This window comes from Narcine bancroftii, chromosome 7 (genome assembly GCF_036971445.1).
Source record: "Narcine bancroftii isolate sNarBan1 chromosome 7, sNarBan1.hap1, whole genome shotgun sequence".
Taxonomy (NCBI): Eukaryota; Metazoa; Chordata; class Chondrichthyes; order Torpediniformes; family Narcinidae; genus Narcine; species Narcine bancroftii.
In genome coordinates this window covers 214,275,732-214,297,152 of record NC_091475.1, presented here as the reverse complement: position 1 = coordinate 214,297,152, position 21,421 = coordinate 214,275,732, and the positions used below count along the sequence as shown (strand labels likewise).

At 49.9% G+C, this 21,421-nt stretch overlaps 1 protein-coding gene across 1 annotated transcript in view; it reads right to left on the bottom strand.

Annotated features, from left to right (window-relative positions):
- LOC138740099 (protocadherin-16-like) overlaps nucleotides 1-21,421 on the bottom strand; it is a 177,915-nt gene that overhangs the window by 76,436 nt on the left and 80,058 nt on the right. Inside the window, exons 3-4 of the mRNA XM_069892515.1 lie at nucleotides 2,575-2,763; nucleotides 441-672 (exon numbers count right to left, since the gene is read on the bottom strand). Of these exons, the coding sequence (XP_069748616.1) occupies nucleotides 441-672; nucleotides 2,575-2,763 (421 nt within the window). The remainder of the gene's footprint in view (nucleotides 1-440; nucleotides 673-2,574; nucleotides 2,764-21,421) is intronic.

The following is a 21,421-nucleotide window of genomic DNA, read 5'->3' as shown; positions in this document are numbered from 1 at the left end:
GGCTAAGGGCTGGACTGAATTCCCCATCAGTCGAAAGTGTGACTGTGGTCTGTGGTGGATTCCCTGTCAGACAGACACGTGACTGGAAGCTGTACTGGATTCCCCTTCAGTTGGACATGTGACTGAGGGCTGTACTGGATTCCCCATAAGTTGGATGTGTGACTGGCGGGCTGTACTGGATTCCCCTTCAGTCAGACGTGCGACTGGGGCTGTACTGGATTCCCCTTCAGTCAGCCGTGTGACTGGGGTCTGTAATGGATTCTTCATCATTCGGACACGTGACTGGGGGCTGTACTGTATTCCTCGTCAGTCGGACGTGTGACTGGGGGCTGTACTGTATTCTCTGTCAGTCAAACATGTGACTGAAATTTCTGCTGGGGCCAGTGGAGGTCACATAGTGGGGGATTTTGGAAGTGGTGTGGGTGGGGGAAACCACTTACCTGTGTCCCTGTGCAGGGTGAACAGAGCAGGCACGTTGCCAGCCATGATGTGGTAGGCCAGCTTGCTGTTGGGACCTCCATCCTTGTCGTAAGCGTGGACTCTGAGCACCACGGTCCCAGGTAGGCTCTGCGAGCTCAGGCTGGCCGCGTACTGGGCCGGGTAGAAGTACGGCCTGTTGTCATTGATGTCTTCCAGGTACACTTTCACGTACGCCATAGACTTCAGTCCGCCCTACAGATGACACTATGTCAGCTAATCCCAAGAGCACCTACTCCCCCTCCCCTCCTCTTTCCTTCTCACAGTTCCCCCGCCTCACCTCCATCCCCACTCTCCCAACCTTCCACCTCCCCATCACCCTCCTCTCCACAACCCCCATCGTCCCCTCCCCTCTCCTTCCTCACCTCCAATCCCATCCCCTCCCCTCCTCCTCCCCATCCACCTACCCTCCTCCTTCCCATTCCTCATCCCTTCAATCTCCCCCACACCCTCTACTCCATCCTCTCCTCCTCACCCACTCCCCTCCCCATCCCTGCCACCTCCCCTACCCTCCACTTCCTTACCCCCTTGACCTCCCCATACCATTATTCTCCACTTCCCTCCTCTCTCTCCTCCCCTTGTCCATCCCTCCTCCACCTGCACAGCCTCACCCCAACCTGGGGTCGCCACTCTCACAATACAAACATTCCTACTCACAGCCTGAGGAAGTGAGGTTGGGTGTCAGGCAGGAGCACCCTGGAGGCATGGAGCACCCTGGGTTCATACAGCACCCTGGAGGAATGGAGCACCCTGGGGTCAGACAGCATCCTGAAGGCATGGAGCACCCCGGGGTCAGACAACACCCTGGGGGCTGGGAGGGCCTGTGGTTGAGGGGACACTGTGTTGGAGGAGGGTGCAGATGACGGGCACCAGCAGGGTACCCATGGTGAGGGCAGGCCAGAGCAGTGGGTGATCCCTCCTGTTACTCACAGTGGGATTGCCATCCGGCTGCACCTCCAGAGCAGAGGGGTGGTTGCAGCAAGGAGCAGGGTGACTCATCAGGGGATGGCGAGAGGGTAGGGGTACCCCTGCCACAGCAGGGAGATGGGTGACCCTTGGGGGAGGGCATCCTGGGGGATCTGCATGACCAGCTGAGGGGGTAGAGGGGTGGGCAGAGTGGTTATTGGTGCCCGTGAACATTCCCCTCATGGACACGTGGACCGGTGTAGATTCTGTGCTGGGGAAGGGCCAGAGCAGGGAAGGGTGGAGACAAGGAGAGGGGCAACAACAAAGTGAGGAGCTGGTGCATGGGACACTCAGTGGCCACAAACCAGACCATGGGACGGGGTGTTGCCTGCCAGGAATCAGGATGTCTCCAGTAGTTCCAGAACATTTTAAAGGGGAGGGGGAGCAGCCAGAGGCCATTGTCCACATTGGTTCCAATACCTGCGGTAGGAGAAGGGACGGTGTCCTATGGAGAGAACATGGGGAGTTGGGGAGAAGGACCATAAGAGTCTGGATTAGTCCTGGCGTCCAGTACAAGAGAGGGTGGAATTGCGGAATGGGGCAGATGAGGAGATGATGCAGGAGGTAGGGGTTCAGCTTCATGGACCATCACGACGGCTTCTCCCCTGTACAGGGGGACAGGTCTGAACTACACACATTACAGCACAGAAATAGGCCCTTTTGGCCCTTCTCATCTGTGCCAAACCATTTTACTGCCTAGTCCCACTGACCTGTACCCAGTCCATGTCCCTCCACATTCTCCCATCCATGTACCTGTCCAAATTCTTCTTAAATGTTCAAATTGAGCCTGCATTCACCACTCAGCTGGAAGTTCGTTCCACACTCCCACCCCTCTCTGTGTGAAGAAATTCCTCCTCAAGTTCGCCCTAAACATTTCCCCTTTCACCCTTAACCCCCCATGTTCTCTGGTTTGTATCTCACCCACCCTCAGTGGAAAAAGCTGACCTACATTTACCCTGTCTACCCCCTTATAATTTTAAATACCTCGATCAAATCTCCCCTCATTCTTCTACGCTCCAGGGAATAAAGTCTAAACCTGTTTAAACTTTCCCTCTAACTCAGTTCTGTACCCATGACTTCCAGACCTCAGCGAGGGGTGGACGTAGCTGGGAGCTTGTGGACACTTCTTACCCCATCCACTGCAGTCACTGTGAATTCATAATGGTCAGGCTCCTCATCCCTGTCCAAAGGTCCGGAGGTGCAGACCAGCCCCGAGTGCGGGTCAATGCTGAAGAGAGTCGACGGGGAACTCCCAATGCCCAATCCAATGGAGTAGGTGATACTTCCAAAACTTCCACTGTCAGAGTCGGTAGCTGAGACCTGTGGAGAGGAAACGAGGCCAAATGTGAGATCCAAAGGCCTGGAGGGCTGGTGGGATCTTGTGCTGTAACTGGCAGGGTGACTCTAATCTGGTCGCAGTGGGACAGCCCATGTTATCCTTACACACCAGCTTACACAAGCTTCAGGGGAGTTGACAGACACAAACATTGAACATAGAGGAGGAGACCACAGTAGAAGGCCCTTCGGCCCCATCAGAGACTGCAGGCGCTGGACCCATAACATAAACTGGTCAGGCAGTCTCCACGGAGGGAAGAGGCGAGTTGGCATTTCGGGTGGGTAGCCAGCAGAGGATGGAGAGAGGAGGGGATGAGGCAGCAATGCTGAGGGGCAGCAGCTGGGAGGTGGGCTGAGGAAGGCTGGACTGTAACGGGCAGATGAGGAAAGCTGGAAGACTGTGATGGAGGGAAGCTGACTGGGAAACTTGGGGAGTGGGAATGTAATCCAAGCCAGGAACACGGGGGTAGCAGGGAAAGGGTGGCAGCTGCTCACAACTAAAACACAACAGTAGTTGCAATATGTTGGAGAAACTCAACAGGTCACACAGTGTCCTTTAATATAGCAACGATAACCAATGTTTTGGGCTTGAGCCCTTCATCAAGGGGCCAAGGGGTAATCTGTGTGGAGCCGGGGGATGTGGTTGGATACCAGTGAGAAGGGCGTGAGCTCACAAAGGGGTATGTGGATAATCTGGAGTGGGTCAGTATGGAGGAAGAGGGGATAGATGTCATGGAATGCATTGAGTGTTGCTCCGCAGGGATCTACTGTCCGGTCCAAATGCCATAGCCTGTTAAAGGGGCTGACAATGTTCTTTTTATAAAATCCAGTGACCATGGTGGTTGGTACATAAGATGGTGGGGCCTGTGCTGGGCAATGGATCACGAGGGGTTGCAGACTCTAGTGGAGCAGTGGGCCAGCGCAGGGCACCAGATATGGGGAGAACATCCCTCATTGAGAACGTGAAGAAGAGGCAATGACCCTACAGGGCACTGACCACAGCAGAGGCCCAGTGAGGGAACCACCCAGGCTGTGGGGCTGCTGGAGACTGGCTCATAAGAACCGGAACCAGATTTGAGGGGGCACTGAGAGCAAGAAGGGCTCCAGAAGGGGCCTTGGGCGCTGAAAGCTTCCTGATTGTGTCGGAGGTTTGGATCTGGAGCTCGGGCGGCCGATGGATCGAACAGGAGTCCATGCAACTGCTGAGGCTACAGGAGGTGAATCCTCGGACACTCAGTGTCTCTGAGGAACTCTCTTTTGCTTCTCTTTCTCCTACTGTTAGGGGCACCAGCCAATGCTCACAGAGAAACTTTGCCTTACGTGGACAAACACTGAAAGATGTCATGTATGTTACATTTTTAATGCATTATTATGTGACAATAAAAGAAACGGTTGAACCTTAGAATGGATAAAACCCTAGGACCAGATGAGGTCGATCCTAGAATGCTGTGGGGACCTGACTGATAATTTGTCTCTTTGTTAGCAATAGGCAAAGTCCTAGAAAACTGGAGGCGAACCAGTGTCGTTCCAATATTTATGGAAGGACAGTGGAGATAAACAAAGTAACTGCAGGCTGGTGAGCCCTTACTTCAGTGGGACTGGGAACAAGTTTATTTTCAGACAGTTGTACAATGTGCATACTCCCAAAATTCTTGTTCATAAACTCCTGGAAACTTCTACATGTTGACTGTGGAGAGCTTCTTGCAGATGAATTGTGGAGACCTTTCTACATGTGGACTGTGGAGAGCTTCCGACAGGTGAATTGTGGAGACCTTTCTACACGTGGACTGTGGAGAGCTTCCTACACATGTACCGTGGAGAGCTTTCTTCAACTGTACCGTGGAGAGCTTTCTTCAACTGTACCGTGGAGAGCTTCCTACAGGTGTACCATGGAGAACTTCCTACAGGTGTACCATGGAGAGCTTCCTACAGATGTACCATGGAGAGCTTCCTACAGGTGTACCATGGAGAGCTTCCTACAGGTGTACCATGGAGAGCTTCCTACAGATGTACCATGGAGAGCTTCCTACAGGTGTACGGTGGAGAGCTTTCTGACCAGATGCATCACTGCCTGGTATGGAGTCGCCAACTCTCAAGATAAGAATAAACTCCAGAGGGTTGTTAACTCAGCCTGCAACATCATGGACATCGAGGAGATCGACATGAGGTGGGGTCTTAATAAAGCAGCCTCTACCCTCAAAGACCCCACCACCCAGGCCATGCTCTCTTCATTCTGCTACCATCAAGAAAAAGGTACAGGAACCTAAAGACGAGCCCCCAGCGGGACAAGGTCAGCTTCTTTTCCTCCGCCATCAGATTCCTGAATAATCAACGAACCACAGACACCACCTCATTTTCTCTTCTTGGCACTAATGTATTTATTTTTTTAAAATGTAATTTATAGACATTTTTCACCTGTCAAACACTGCTGCAAAATGACAAATTTCGTGATACGTTCAAGACAATAAACTTTAATTCTGATGCTGTAACTTTTTTGTTAAAAAAAACTGCATAAACAATTCCAAAAGTATACGTAATTAAATGAAAACGAGAATATTTGCAAAAAAATAGATGATAAATATTTACAGTTCAAAAAAATTGTCTTGCAATCATGCAGACAAGTCCTTTTGTGGTGCTAAAGGAGCCCCTGATCAAGGGCTGGTTCAACAGCTTTTGAAAAGAAACTGTTTTTGAATCTAGATGTTTTCTTTATCTTTTCTGGGCTTCATTAACAGGGGGGATTGAGTTCAGGAGTAGAGAGGACATGTTGCCACTCTACAAATCTCTGGTGAGTCCACACTTGGAGTATTGTGTTCAGTTCTGGTCACCTCATTACAAGAAGGATGTGGAAGCTGTGGACAGGGGACAGAGGAGATTTACCAGGAAGTTGCCTGGATTGGGAAAGAAGTCTTGTGAGGCAAGGTTAGCAGAGCTGGGGCTTTTCTCTCTGGAGTGTAGAAGGGTAAGAGGAGACTTGATCGAGGTCTACAAGATTCTGAGAGGCAGATAGGGTGGACGGCCAGTGCCTGTTTCCCAGGGCAGGATCAGCAAACACCAGAGGACGTGTGTACAAAGTGAAGGGAGGGAAGTTTAGGGGAGATGTCAGGGGTAAGTTTTGTTTTTACACAGAGAGTTGTGGGGGCCTGGAATGCCTTGCCAGGGATGGTGATGGAGGCTGGAACATTGGGGGCATTTAAGAGACTCTTAGACAGGCACATGGATGGAAGAAAAATAGAGCGTTACAGGGTAGGGAGGGTTTAGTAGTTTTGTTTAAGAAATATATGGGTCGGCACAACATCGAGGGCCGAATGGCCTGTCCTGTGCTGTAGTGTTTCTATATAAAGTGCACTGTTCAACTTGCTGAGTTTCTCCAGCATTGTGTTTTAACTTGAAACTGGAGTCACTGATCGTCAGGCTTCTAAACCTTCGGCCTGAAATAGGTTCATTTGGAAAGATCAGGGAGAGTCAGCATGGCTTAGTGTGGGGGAATCCTTCCTCACTAGTCGGTCTGGGTCCTGTGCTGGTAACTGAGGGTTGATCAGGATGGGAGACACTGTCTGTGTGGGCTTTAGTAATGGGCTAGATAAGGTCCCGCATGGTGGGCAGATCCAGGGGGTAAGATGGCCTGGGTTCCAAGTGAATTGCCAAATTAGATCCAAAGCAAACACCTGCTGGGGTAGGTTTTGGATCAAGTAGCTTCTGGAGAAGGAGTTGCCAGTGTTTCACGTCAAGACCCAGAACAGGACTAAACTGGATCAAAAAGTAACTTGGTAATAGGAGACGGAGGGTGGTGGTGAAATGATGAGGGCAGCTCATGATGGAGACTTGGATGTGAATGATGGGTCACCATCACAGGTTACTGCAGGATACAAATCATGTGGGTGGAAAATTGGCAGAAGGAATTTAATCCCAACATGTGAAATGATGCATTTTGTGAAGTCAGGAGGGATGGGATATACCCACTGAGTGATGTCGAACAGAGGGTTACAACAGGATCCCACCACCAGACACATCTTCCCCTCTTTGCCTTCCATAGGGACTGATCTCTCCATTATTCCCTCATGCACTCATCCCTCCCCACCAGTCACGCCCCCCCCCATCCCACCCCCCTCCCCCCCCCCCACAGGAGGTGCCACACTTGCGTCCACATCTCCTCCCTCACTATGGTCCGGGGCCCCAAACAGGCCGTTCAAGTGAAGCAACACTTCACTGTGTATGCGCAGGACTGATTTAATGCATCCGATGCTCCCTTTATGACCTTTTCTACATCGGAGAGACTGGGCGCAGATTGGGAAATTGCTTCACTGAGTACCTTCGCTCCATCCGTACCAGTGACCGAGACCTTCCAGTAGCCACCATTTCAGTTCTGTGTCACACTCCCACACTCACATGTCAGTCCATGGCCTCATGTACTATTCCACAAAGACGACCCACACATTGGAGGAACAACACCTGATTTTCCGTTTGGGTACTCTCCAGCCAGATGGCATTAACATCGACTTTACCGTTTCTGTTGACCTGCCTTCCTCTCCAACCTCCTTTCCAGTTCTCCTCCCCCTCTTCCCTCTCTCTTCACCCAGTTATCCCTCCTCCCCTTGCTTGCTGCTGTCCTCTCCCTCCCTTCTCTATCTATCACCTTTTGCTCTTGCGACCACGCCATCTCACCTCTACTCTTTAATTCGGACACCTGCTGACATTTTTCCATATCTCAATGAAGGGCTCAAGCCCAAAACATCAGTTATGTATTTTACCGTTACTATATAAAGGACACTGCTTGACCTGAGTTTCTCCAGCATTGAGTTTTTACTTCAACCACGGCGTCTACAGATTGCTTGAACAGAAGGAACCTGTGGTTCAAGGCCACAGTTTCCTGTGAGAGGTAACACAGATAGAGTTGGTGTAGAGGGAAACTCATCTTCATAGCTCAGGGCACAGAATATAAAAGTTGGGATTTAACGTTAAAAATTTTAATGATACAACCCAGTGAAAAGCCCTTCCAGCTGACGAAACCCACGCTGCCCAATTACACCCAATTAGCCTACTGACCTGGTATGTTTCAAAGGGTGGAAGGAAACCGGAGCACCCAGAGGAAACCCACACAGACACAGGAAGAAGAATAATTTTCCCCAGGACATTAATTTTGAGAGGAATGTGAATGGGAGGTTGGAGCAGCCGCCGACGATGGGGCTAAACTGGACAGTCCAGACACTGGGATTGTGGTGCAAAGCACAACTCCTTACAGACAGTGGCAGGTTCGAACCCGGGCTGCGTGGCACTAACGCCCACTATGTTAACTGTGCCACTGCATGTTGTGTTTGAAAACCCTTGTGTGGAGGTCTGGTTTCCACACTGCAGAAAGAATGTGGCTGCACTGGAGAGTAGGCAGAGGAGGTTCACCGGGGGTCTGGACACCCGATCTGCGCAGGAACCTTTGTTGTTCATTCTGCAGATGCACCAGGATGTTGACTGGACTGGAGGGGGAGAGATTGGGGAGGTGGGCGTGTTCTCCCTGGGTGAAGAAGACTGAGAGGTGGCCTGACTAAGGTGGATACAATCTCCACTTTATCTACCTTATGAGAGGCAAAGATGGGTAGAGGGTGAGAATCTTTCTCCTAAAAACCAAAAGAGCTCAGGTTTAAGGTGAGAGGGAGGATATGTAAAGGGGACCTGAGTGGTTGGAGTCTGCAATTCACTGCCGGAGGACTCTGTGGCATCAGATACAGACGCCACTCTCAACATGGTGACTGTATCGAGCAGCGCCTGTATCTGACCCCTGCTAACATTCCCAGAATCAATCACTTCCCTAATGGTGGCCTATACTTTTACGAGCACTGAAGTGGGCAAGGCAGAGAAGGGCAGAGACATCCTGTGGGCAAAAGGGCCAGTGTAGGGCAGGTGGGCCTGGAGATCCACCATGTTTCTACCGTCTCACGGCAGGGCCAGGACCTGTGTGTTCTCCTCAGTCCAACATGTCTGAGGCAGAACAGAAACAGGCTGGAGTTGGAAAATCAGGAGACCACAATCCTGCCATCGATGTCTCCGGAACCGACATGCGATCTTCATGAGTAATCTCCCCTCCAATCTGGCACTTCACAGTGATCCCTGGCCCTCTCTGAAGCAATGCTGGGAGAGAGGAGGGGAAGAGAGAGGGAGAGAAATAATCATGAGAAAGAGGGGGATAGAAGGAAAAAGAAAGAGGGAGAGGCAGAAAAAGGAAAGAGGGAGAGAGAAGGGGAAAGAGAAAGAGGCAGGGAGAGAAAGTGAAAAGGAAATAGAAAGAGGGAGAGAGGGGGAGAAAGTGGAAAGAGTGAGAGAGAGGCAGAAAGAGGAAAGAGAGAGAGACAGAAAGAGGAAAGACGGAGAGAGAAGGGGAAAGAGAAAGAGGGAGAGAGAGTGAAAGGGAAAGAGAAAGGGAGAAAGTGGAAAGAGGGAGAGAGAGGGAGAAAGAGAAGGAAAGAGGGTGAGGGGGAGAGAGGCAGAAAAGAAAGAGAGAGAGAGAAGGGGAAAGAGAAAGAGGAAGGGAGAGGGTAAAGGTGATTAGGACAGACAGACATGAAAGGGAAAGCCAGGATTTTGGGGCTTTTGCTAACTTTCCCCAGGACATTAACTTTGGGAGGAATGTGGATGGGAGGTTGGAGCAGCCGTCGACGATGGGGCTGAACTGGACAGTGCAGACCCTGGGATTCTGGTGCAAAGGAGAAACTCTGCAGGAAGCAGAGCCGGGTGAGGGGTTTCTCTGAGTGCAGAGGGAAGGGCTCCTCCGTCTAACTTTCCTCCAGCAACTTTCCCCCACTTCCCTCTTCATTCAGAGGGATACCCCTCCCTATCACTTCTCTTCTACCTTCCCATCCATGCTCCTTCCTCTTTCATCTCCTCCGTTGGCTTCCTAAGTGAAGACTGTGGAGAGCTACGGTCTGGGCAGAAGAGCTTGATCTTTGCTTATTAATGACAGATTAAAAACACTAGGTGGGTGGGTGAGTGAGTTTGCAGATGATACAAAGATCAGTGGAGTTATGGACAGTGCAGAGGGTTAACAAAGGATCTACAGGATCAGTTCCAGATATGGGCAGAGAAAAGGCAGATGGAGTTTAATCCTGACAAGGGTGAGGTGTTGCACTTTGGGGATGATAGGCAAGGGGAATAATGTAGAGTTAATGGTGAGGGCTTTGGAAAAGGGAGAGAAGAGGTTCACCAAGGTGTTGCCTGGTTTAGAGGGAATGGGTTAAGGGGAGAGAAGAGGTTCGCCAGGATGTTGCCTGGTTTAGAGAAGATGGGTTAAGGGGAGAGAAGAGGTTCGCCAGGATGTTGCCTGGTTTAGAGAAGATGGGTTATGGGGAGAGAAGAGGTTCGCCAGGGTGTTGCCTGGTTTAGAGGGGATGGGTTATGGGGAGAGAAGAGGTTCACCAGGGTGTTGTCTGGTTTAGAGGGAATGGGTTAAGGGGAGAGAAGAGGTTCGTTAGGATGTTGCCTGGTTTAGAGAAGATGGGTTATGGGGAGAGAAGAGGTTCACCAGGGAGTGGCCTGGTATAGAGGGGATGGGTTATGGGGAGAGAAGAGGTTCACCAGGGTGTTGTCTGGTTTAGAGGGAATGGGTTAAGGGGAGAGAAGAGGTTCGTCAGGATGTTGCCTGGTTTAGAGAAGATGGGTTATGGGGAGAGAAGAGGTTCACCAGGGAGTGGCCTGGTATAGAGGGGATGGGTTATGGGGAGCGAGGAGGTTCACCAGGGTGTTGTCTGGTTTAGAGGAGATGGGTTATGGGGAGAGAAGAGGTTCACCAGGGTGTGGCCTGGTATAGAGGGGATGGGTTATGGGGAGAGAAGAGGTTCACCAGGGTGTTGCATGGTTTAGAGGGGATGGGTTATGGGTAGACGAGAGGTTCACCAGCGTTTTGCCGGATTTAGAGGGGATGGGTTATGGGGAGTGAAGAAGTTCACCAGGGTGTTGCCTGGTTTAGAAGGAATGGGTTAAGGGGAGAGAGGAGGTTCACCAGGGTGTTGACTGGTTTAGAGGAGATGGGTTATGGGGAGAGAAGAGGTTCACCAGGATGTTGCCTGGTTTAGAGGTGATGAGTTATGGGGAGAGAGGTGGTTTACCAGGGTGTTGCCTGGTTCAGAGGGGATGGGTTATGGAGAGAGAAGAGGTTCACCAGGGTGTGGCCTGGTTTAGATGGGGTGGGTTATGGGGAGAGGAGATTTGTAGGGTGTTGCCTGGTTTAGAGCGGATGGGTTGTGGGGAGAGAAGAGGTTCACCAGAGTGTTGCCTAGTTTAGAGGGGATGGGTTATGGGGAGAGGTCGGACAAACAGGTTGTTTTCTCTGGAATGTTGGAGGCTGAGGGGAGGTTTATAGTGGCATCGACAGGGTGGGCAGTCAGAATCTTGTCCCCAGGTTAAAAGCGTCACACATTGAAGGACATTTGTGGAAGGTGAGGGGGAGGGTGTTTAAAGTTGTGTGGGATAAACTTTTTCACACAGAGAGTTGGGTGGGGAGTCACATGAATGAACTGCCAGGAGTAGTAGTGGAGTTTGAGTGTTAAATTTTTAACATGTTAACTTTGCACATACAGCACGGTGACAGGCTCTTCCGGCCCACAAGCCCATGTTCCCCAAATATCCCAATTAACCTACAACCCCCATACCTTTCAAATGGTGGGAGGAAACCAAAATACCAGAGGAAACCCACTCAGACACATGGAGAATGTGCAAACTCCTTACAGACAGCGTGGGATTCGAATGCCGGTCCCAGTTGCTGGCACTGTAACAGCGTTGCGTTAACTGCTATGCCAACCGTGCCCGCCCTTCTTGATAGGCCTGTGAGTATGAAGGGATGGTCGGGTGCAGCCTGTGTGTGGGCAGATGGGATTGCTTTTGATTAACATCGTGGCCCGGCACAGATACGTGTGCGGGAGGGCCTGTCCCTGTGTCATGTTCTCTGTCTGTTACTGCATCTTACAGCAGCGACTCCTGTGCACAATATTCCCCATGATGCCTCAGCAGGGCCCTGTATAATGAGGATTTAATCCTCCTGCAGTAAAGGCCTTCTGCTTTCCCAAGGTGCTGTGCAGGCATGGTCCACTTCAGTGTTCCCTGTCCAGGGCCCCTATGAACACCAGCTGCTTTCAAATGGACTGTTCACAAAATACTCCGCTGTTTCGACCAAGATGGACCTCGAGTTCCATCTGTAAAGGTTCAGTCTGGATGTGACCCTGTGCACCCACACCCCCCCCCCACCCACCACCACCCCGAGGTGTCCCTGCATCTTCTCACAGCCCACCCTGCTCCTCAGGGTTGGATAAATGGCCCCTGACCCCAATCCAATCCCTGATCAAGATGCGAGAGCCCAGGATCCCAGCAGAGAGACTCCGCGTGTCCCCCTTCACCATCCATCCTCCCCAACTGTCCGTCCTCTGGTCTGGAGCCAACTCCTGCTGTGATTCTCTGTTAGTTCTAGGGGCCTCCAATTCCAAACACTGAAAGTATCTACAAACATTGACTGCATTCTCTTCAATATCATAAATAACCCAAACAGCCAAAACAAAGCCTGGCCTCAGTAAACCCAGGCTGGCTCTCCTCAAACCTCCTCCAGAGCTTGTTCATTTTTTTCTTGATTCAAGTTTTGAGTTCCCCACAGCCGAGATTGGTCTGTATTTGCTAGACTTTCCTTCCTCCCATTTCCCCGTCTTCTGGCAGCTGAAGAATAGGAAAAAGGAGGCGTTCTCCACCTCTCAGCAATTCAGGCCTGGGGACCCAACATATCGTTGAACAGGAGGCCAATAGAGCACAGCACAGGCCCTTCAGCCCACCATGTTGTGCTGACCCATAGGTACCTACCAAAAAAACCAAAACCCTCCCGACACTGTAATCGTCTATTTTTCTCAATCCATGTGTCTACCTAAGAGTCTCTTAAATGTCCCTAATGTTCCAGCCTCCACCACCACCCCGGCAAGGCATTCCAGGCCCCCTCAACTCTCTGTGTTTTAAATAAAACCCTATCCAGATATGTCCCCTGAACTTCCCTCCCTTCTTTTTGTACACGTCCTCTGGTGTTTGCTGATCCTGCCCTGGGAAACAGGCACTGACTGTCCACCCAATCGATGCCTCTCAGAATCTTGCAGACCTCTATCAAGTCTCCTCTCATCCTTCTCCGCTCCAAAGAGAAAAGTCCCAGCACTGCTAACCTTGCCTCAAAAGACACTTTCCCAATCGAGGTAACATCCTGGTAAATCTCCTCTGCACCCTCTCCACAGCTTCCACATCCTTCCTGTAATGAGGTGACCAGAACTGAACACAATTCTCTAAGTGTGGTCTCACCAGAGATTTGTAGAGTTGCACCATGTCCTCTCAACTCCTGAACTCAATCCCCCTATTAATGAATCCCAACGTCCCATAGACCTTCTTAACTATCCTATCAACCAGTGCGGCAACCTTGAAGGATGTATGGATTTGGACCCCACAGTCCCTCTGTTCATCCACACTCTAAAGTAACTGACCATTGACCCTGTACTCGGCCTTCTGGTTTGTCCTTCCAAAATGCATCACCTCATACTTATCTTCAGTTCTTCCAGAACCTTCTTCTTATCACATTTCATCATTTCCATCATCTCTACTGCATCCAATTTCACGCAGTGTGGCCGCCTCCTCCTCGGGAAAGACCAACACAAGGTGTGTGTGTATATTCAGGATCGAGCCTCATACCTCATCCCTCTCAAGGCTCCCAACAGTTTGGCGTGTCCAGGGTGTGGCATACAGGGTTGGGATAAATGAGTCACTTTCAGGGAGGAAATTAGCAAACCGTGGTGTGCCACAGGGATCAGCACGGCGCACAACCCATCATCTGGATGGGGAGACAGATGGAATTTCAACCACAGTGATCCAGAGCCCTCTGTAAGCCCATGGCCCTTTGTCAATGAGCTCAGTCCCAGGATGGGTGTGTAATCACGATGAGGGAGGGCTCAGCGAGTCTGTGGCCAGGTGCAGGTGGGAAGGCAGGTGGAGCAGCGGAGGGAAATATTCACCAGCAGGAAGAATGAAACACTCATTTAAAGCAGTGGGGTGCTCATGCAGGGTCGGGATTAACGAGGGGTGAGGGTGCAGCGACACAGACAAAGTCGGCAGGTTAATGCAACATTGGAGTGGAGGCAGAGGGTGTAGAAAGGAAGGGCAAAGACGATATGGGGCAACCTGATGAAACATTGGGCTGCCACATGTCGACTACTCCATCTACACACTTCAGGAAGGTGGGAGAAAAGGTGTGTGCGGTGCTGAGCTTCATGCTGAAGCGATAGAAAAGTAACAGCAGACAGGAGTCCCGTCTGTGGTTGAAGGAGAAACACAATATTTCATCAGACTTTGATGAAAGATTCAAGCCCAATACGTCAATTATACATTCCGATCAGCATAAAAGACACTGTTTGACCTGCTGAGTTTCTCCAGCATTGTGTTGTCAGGTTGCAGCGATATAAACTCTGGTTAGGCTGCACACGGAATACTGAGAGTAATTCTGGCCGCCCCATTAAAGAATGAGGGGGCTTTGGAAGGATTAGAGAAGAGTTTCACCATGGTGTTGCCTGGTTTAGAGGCGATGAGTTATGGGGAGTGAAGAGGTTTGCCAGGGTGTTGCCTGGTTTAGAAGGGATGGGTTATGGGGAGAGAAGAGGTTCACCAGGGTATTGCATGGTTTAGAGTTGATGGGTTATGGGGAGTGAAGAGGTTCGCCAGGGTGTTGCCTGGTTTAGAAGGGATGGGTTATGGGGAGAGAAGAGGTTCACCAGGGTGTTGCATGGTTTAGAGTTGATGGGTTATGGGGAGTGAAGAGGTTCGCCAGGGTGTTGCCTGGTTTAGAAGGGATGGGTTATGGGGAGAGAAGAGGTTCACCAGGGTATTGCCTGGTTTAGAAGGGATGGGTTATGGGGAGAGAAGAGGTTCACCAGGGTGTTGCCTGGTTTAGAGTTGATGGGTTATGGGGAGTGAAAAGGTTCGCCAGTGTGTTGCCTGGTTTAGAAGGGGTGGTGGAGGCAGAGAATCCACAGTCCCCTTGTTTCAAAAAGGAAATAGGGAGAATCCTGGGAATTATAGACCGGTGAGTCTTATGTCTGTGGATCGATGAGCATTTGGAGAAATGCAGTTTTCTCAGGTATAGTCAGCAGGACTTTGTGAAGGGAAGGTCGAGCCTCATGAGCCTAATTGAGTTTTTTGAGCAGGTAACAAAAGGGATTGATGAGGGTGAAGTATATATGGATTTGAGTAAGGTCATTGACAAAAATTCCCCATGAGAGTCTTGTTAGAAAATGATGAGGCACGGGATTAGTGGAACCTTGGCCGTGTGGACTCAGAAATGGCTCATTGTCTCCCACCCCCACCCTGCTCGTTTCTACCTTCTCCCCGAGATACACAAACCCAACCATTTGGCCAGACCCATTGTTTCTGGATGCTCCTGTCCCACCAAATTAGTTTCACCTTTCCTTGACTCTATCCTTTCTCCCCTGCTCCAACCCTTCCCCATCAACATCTGCGATACCTCATATGGGCCCTATCTCTTCAAAGACTTCATAATCCCCAAACTGGATCACCTCATCTTGATGATGGATGTCCATTCCCTGTATACCTCTATCCCCCACACCGAAGGTCTTAATGCACTTCACTTCTTTCTGGACCAGACACCCCACCAGTCACCCTCAACCACCACCTGGCAGGAACTTGTCCTCACTCTAAACAACTCCTTTAACTCATCTCACTTCCTCCAAATCAAAGGAGTAGCCATGGGTACCTGCATGACCCCCAGCTACACCTACCTGTTTGTGGGCTTTGTGGAGTAATCCATGCGGCAAGCCTATACAGGCAAGACCCCTCAACTTTTCCTCCGGTATATCGATGACTACATCAGGGCTGCCTCACGATGAACTTGTCAAATTCATCAACTTTGGGGACAACTTCCATCCTGATCTTAAACTCACCTGGTCCATGTCCAGTAACACTCTCCCCTTCCTGGATCTCTCTGTCTCCATCTTGGGAGACAAGTTTTCCACCGACATATATTACAAGCCCAATAACTCCCACAACTACCTTTCCTACACTTCCTCATACCCTTCTCCCTGCAAAGATTCCATCCCCTTCTCCCAATTTCTCTGTTTCTGCCGCATCTCTTCCCAGGTTGAGGTCTTCCAGTCGAGATCTTCTGAAATGTCTGCCTTCTTCCACAAACTCGGCCCTTACCTGCATCTCCTCCATTTCCTGCTCATCTGCCCTGGCCCCCTCTGCCCCCAGACCCAACAAACATAGAATCCCCATTGTCCTCACATATCACCCTACCAGCAAATACATCCCACACGTTATCCTCTGGAATTTCTGGCACTTACAACAGGATCCCTTTGCTCGACACATCTTTCCCTTTCTGTCTTCCATAGGGAATGCTCCTTTCGTGCCTCTCTCATGCACTCATCCCTCCCCACCAATTCCCCCACCCCTGCACCTTCCCCCTGTGGTCACAGGAGGTGCCACACTTGTACCCATACCATCTCCCTCACCACAGTCCGGGGCACCAAACAGGCCTTTCACGTGAAATAACACTGTATCCACAGGAATGATTTACTGCATCCGGCCTTCTCTACATTGGAGAGATTGGGTGCGGATTGGGGGATCGCTTCGCTGAGCACCTTCACTCCGACTGTACCAGTGACTGAGATCTCTCAGTAGCCAACCATTTCAGTTCTGTGACACACTCCCATACTCACACGTCCATCCATGGCCTTTTGTACTATCCCACAAAGACCACCCTCACATTGGAGGAACAACACTTGATTTTCCATCAGGGCACCCTCCAGCCAGATGGCATTAACATCAACTTTTCCAGTTTCTGCTAACCTGCTCTGCTCTTCCCCCTCCTCCTTCCCTTCATAGTTCTCCTCCCTCCATTCCCCCTCAATTCACCCAGCCATCCCTCCTCCCCTTGATCGCTGCTGTTCACTCCCTCCCTTCTCTACCTATCACCTCAAAGGCAAGAGACCACATCTTCCCCCCCTACCCTTTTGTTTGGACACCAACCGACATTCTTCCATACCTGATGAAGGGCTCAAGCCTGAAACATCAGATATGTATTTTTACCTTTGCTATATAGAGGAAACTGGTTGACCAGCTGAGTTTCTCCAATACTTCAAAATTGGCTTGCCTGTAGAAAGCAGTGGAAGGAAAGTATTCTGCCTAGAGGTCGGTGACTAGTGGAGTTCTGCAGGGATCTGTTCTGGGACCCCTGCTATTGGTGAGTTTTTATAAATGACCTGATGAAGAGGTGGAAGGATGGGTCAGTAATTTTGCGAATGATACGAAGGTTGGAGGAGTTGTGGATGAAGCTGAAGGTTGTCGAAGGTTACAAGAGGATACAGACAGTGCAAAGTTGAGCAGAAAAGTAACAGATGGAGTTCAATCTGGATAAGTGTGAGGTGATGCATTTTAGAAGGGCAAACCAGAAGGCAGGGTTAATGGTCGGTTACTTAAGATTGTGGATGAACAGATCCAAATCCATACATCCCTCAAGGTCGCTGCACAGGTTGATAGGATAGTTAAGAAGGCCAATGGGATGCTGGGCTTCATTAACAGGGGGATTGAGTTCAGGAGTAGAGAGGACATGTTACAACTCTACAAATCTCTGGTGAGACCTCACTTAGAGAATTGTGTTCAGCTCATTTCAGGAAGGATGCGGAAGCTGTGGAGAGGGGCAGAGGAGATTTACCAGGATGTTTCCTGGATTGGAAAACAAGTCTTATGAGGCAAGAGCTAGGACTTTTTTTGTTTGGAGTGAAGAAGGTGACTTGATTGAGGTCGACAAGATTCTGAGAGACATAGATAAGGTGGATGGCCATTGCCTGTTTCCCAGGGCGTGATCAGCAAACACCAGAGGACATGTGAAGGGAGGGAAGTTTAGGGCAGATATCAGGGGCATTTAAGAGACTTTTAGATAGGAAGAAAAATAGAGGGTCACGGGGTAGGGAGGGTTTAGTGTTTTTTTGGTAGGAATATATGGGTCAGCCCAACATTGAAGGCTGAAGGACCTGAAATGTTTTATGTTCCAACACCCCAATGTTTTGAAAGTGGTAGCTTTGGAGTTGTTTGTAATCTTTTGGGAATCGCTGTATTCTGGAATGGTTCCAGGGGATTAGAAAACTGCAAATGTCACTTCACTCTTTGAGAAAGGAGGGAATAAAGAATTATCAGCCAGTTAGCCAGACGTCGGTGGTTGGCAAGATGGTGGTACCAGATGGCCGACACCCCAGGGTGCTGAAAGAGATAGCACATGAAGGATGGTCAAGGATTGGATAGTGATCTTTCACTGGATTCCAGAGTGGTTCTGGAGGACTGGAAAGTTGCAAATGTCACTCCATTCATAAAAAGGGGAGGAAGGCAAGACAGGGAATTATCAGCCGGTTAGCCAGACCTCGGTGGTTGGCAAGATGTTAGAATCTATAACTAAGAATGAGGTTTCAGTGAACTTGGAGGCACCCAGTAAAATAAACTGAAATCAGCACAGTTTCCTGAGGGGAAATCTTGCCCAACAAACCTGTTGGAATTCTTTGAGGAAGGACAGGCAATGGTGAGTCAGTGGATGTGGTTTACTGGATTTTCAAAAGGCCTTTGACAAGGTGCCGCACATGAGGCTGCAGAGCAAGATGAGAGCCCCTGGTATTCCGGGAAAGATACTGGTGTGGATAGATTAGTGACCGGCAGGAGGCAGAGAGTGAGGATGAAAGGGGCCATTTCTGGTTGGCTGACGGTGACCAGTGGTGTCCGCAGGGCTCGGTGCTGCCGGTGAACAGTGTTGTCCATGGGGCTCGGTGCTGCCAGTGACCAATGGTGTCCACAGGGCTCGGTGCTGCCAGTGAATAGTGGTGTCCACATAGCTCAGTGCTGCCTGTGACCAGTGGTGTCCGCAGGGTCTGGTGCTGACGGTGACCAGTGGTGTAGTGCTGGGACTGACGGTGACCAGTGGTGTCCACAGGGCCCAGTGCTGGGGCCATTTCTTTTCATGTTATAAGGATTTAGAGGATGAAATTGATGGTTTTGTGGACAATACAAAGATCGGAGGAGGGGCAGGTCATGTTGGGGAAGCATTGAGTCTGCAAAAGGACTGAGACAGGTTGGGAGATCGGGCAAGGAAATGGCCGATGGAGGAGTGTGGAGAAGTGTATGATCAGGCAGTTTGCTGGAAGGTGTGGACGACTTTCTAAACGGGCAGTGAGTTCAGCGATCGGAGGGACTTGGGAGTCTTCATGGTGGACGGCCAGCACCTTTATCCCAGGGTGACAGCAGCAAACACCAAGAACTTGGGCTCAAGTTGAGGGGAGGTAAGTTTAGGGGAGACCAGAAGATGTCCATTCTCCCACTCACCTTCATCTCCGGCCTTCTCCCCATAACCTTTGAAACCCTGACTATTCAGATACTGATCAATCTCTGCTTTAAATACCCTACAGCCACCTGTGGCAGCAAATTCCAGAGGTTCACCAATCTCTGTCCAAAGAAATTCCTCCCCATCTCTGTTTTAAATGGGCGCCCTTCAACCCTGAAGCTATGCCCTCCTGTCCTGGACTCCCTCACCACAGGAAACAACTTTCCCACATCTACTCTGTCCAAGCCCTTCAATGTTCAAAATGCTTCAATGAGGTTCCCCCCTCATTCTTCTGAACTCCAAGGCGTCCAGTCCAAGAGCCATCAAATGTTCCCCATCTGCTGATCCCTTCATTCCAGGAATCATTCTTGTGAATCTTCTCTGAACCCTCTCCAACGCCACCCCACCTTTTCTTAAATAAAGACCCCAAAACTGTCCCCGTTCTCCAAGTGAGACCTCACCAGGGCCTTTTAAAGCCTCAATGTCACATCCCTGCTCTTGTATTTTATCCCTCTAGATATGAACATCAACATTGGATTCACCTTCTTCACCACCAACTCAACCTGGCGAGCTGATCTATCTCTCTCTTGAAAACATTCCTCAATACTATTTGTGATTCTGCCAACAAGTCATCTGATTGTACAACGAAACATCGTCTCCGGTCCTCGATGCAAAAACACGCAATCGCACAACTGGACAGAACAGACATACAGACAAACAATACATATGGAGGACAGGTATTTCATCTCTACAAATAAATAAATGTTGTTTCATGAATATGAGAGTTTTGGAGGGTCAATGTGAGCAGTTCCTTTGGTCGTTCAACGTTCTCACTGCCCGTGGGAAGAAGCTGTTCCTCAGCCTGGTGGCGCTGGCTCTGATCCTCCTGGATCTCTTCCCCAATGGGCGTAGCCGAGAGAGGCTGTGTGCGGGGTGGAAGGGGTCCTCAATGATTTTGCACGCCCTCTTCAAACAACAATCCTGGTAGATCATGTTGATGGAGAGGGGGAGACCACAGAGATCCTCTCTGCCACTCATGGCCCTGTGGATTGACCTTTGATCTATTTCCCTGCATCAACCATTTTGTGGTATCATTGACCAGATTGTAGAGAGCATTGGAATCGTGGCCTGGCCGCACAGTGATGGGTGTAGAGTGAGTGGAGCAGTGGGCTAAGTACGCATCCTTGGGCTGCGCCCGTCTTCCATGGGCTCTCAGTCTGTGAAGCAGCCTTGTGCAGCATCTTGCCAAAGGCTTTTTGAAAGTCCACATGTTCACCATCCACTACGTTCATCCAGCCTGCTTGTGGTTTCCTCTAAAATTGGCCGTAGGTTTTTCAGGCAAGACGTTGTCTGAGGCAACATCTCAGATTCAAGGACAATCAATCAGGAGATCGTTAAGACACGTGAATCCTCCTAAGGAGCTCATTGAGCAAATTTAAAGACTCCTCGAATGAAGTAGTGCGATCTTATTCACTCTTCAAGTTTTAGTGGATGTGAATATGAACACACAAAACAAGTTCAAAAATGTTAACAATGTTGATAATAATGAAAATGTAAGTTCCTGGTGTTAAAGTTAAAATTGCCGAGTTATACAAAAAAAACATGTTAATTGAAAGGGAGCTACTTTTGTTTTAAGAAAGGGAGATGTAATGATAGTGAAAGCAACTAGCAAGGCCTTACTGTTGGATTAGACGTGGCTGCCACCAGGGGCTGACACAGAGAAGGAGACACAGAGTCTGCAGATCTGTAATGGAGATGCAGCCTCATGGTGCTGTTTACAACTTTAAAGTTAAGAACCTGTCATCCATGTGTTGTCTTACGAACTCACACATACGAATACAAGATGAAACAGAGACGTTCTGGATCAGGAGGGGAATCAAGGGTTGGGTGAGAAGGCAGGAGAACGGGGTTGGAAGCAGAGTAAATCAGCCATGATGGAATGGCGGGGCAGACCTGATGGGCCAAATGGCCTAATTCTGCTCCTCTCTCTTATCGTTGAAACCAGACATTCTCTACCATTTTTTGGCTTCTGCCCCCTTAGGGTCAGTTCATGGGGCCCCTTCCCTGTGAAGCAGTCAAGTTCAGTTAGTTTCTTCGGCACGTCTCTCCTACTGACTACATAAAAAACAAAACATTTTTTACAATTTCAACCTATGGGCCCCCCAGGGTGGGGGGGCAAGGAGTATGGTCCCCATGGAGAACGGCTGGTCTACCTTCATGACTCGAATGTAGGACAATAACACACAGGAATGCCCTGAGAGTGCTGCAAAT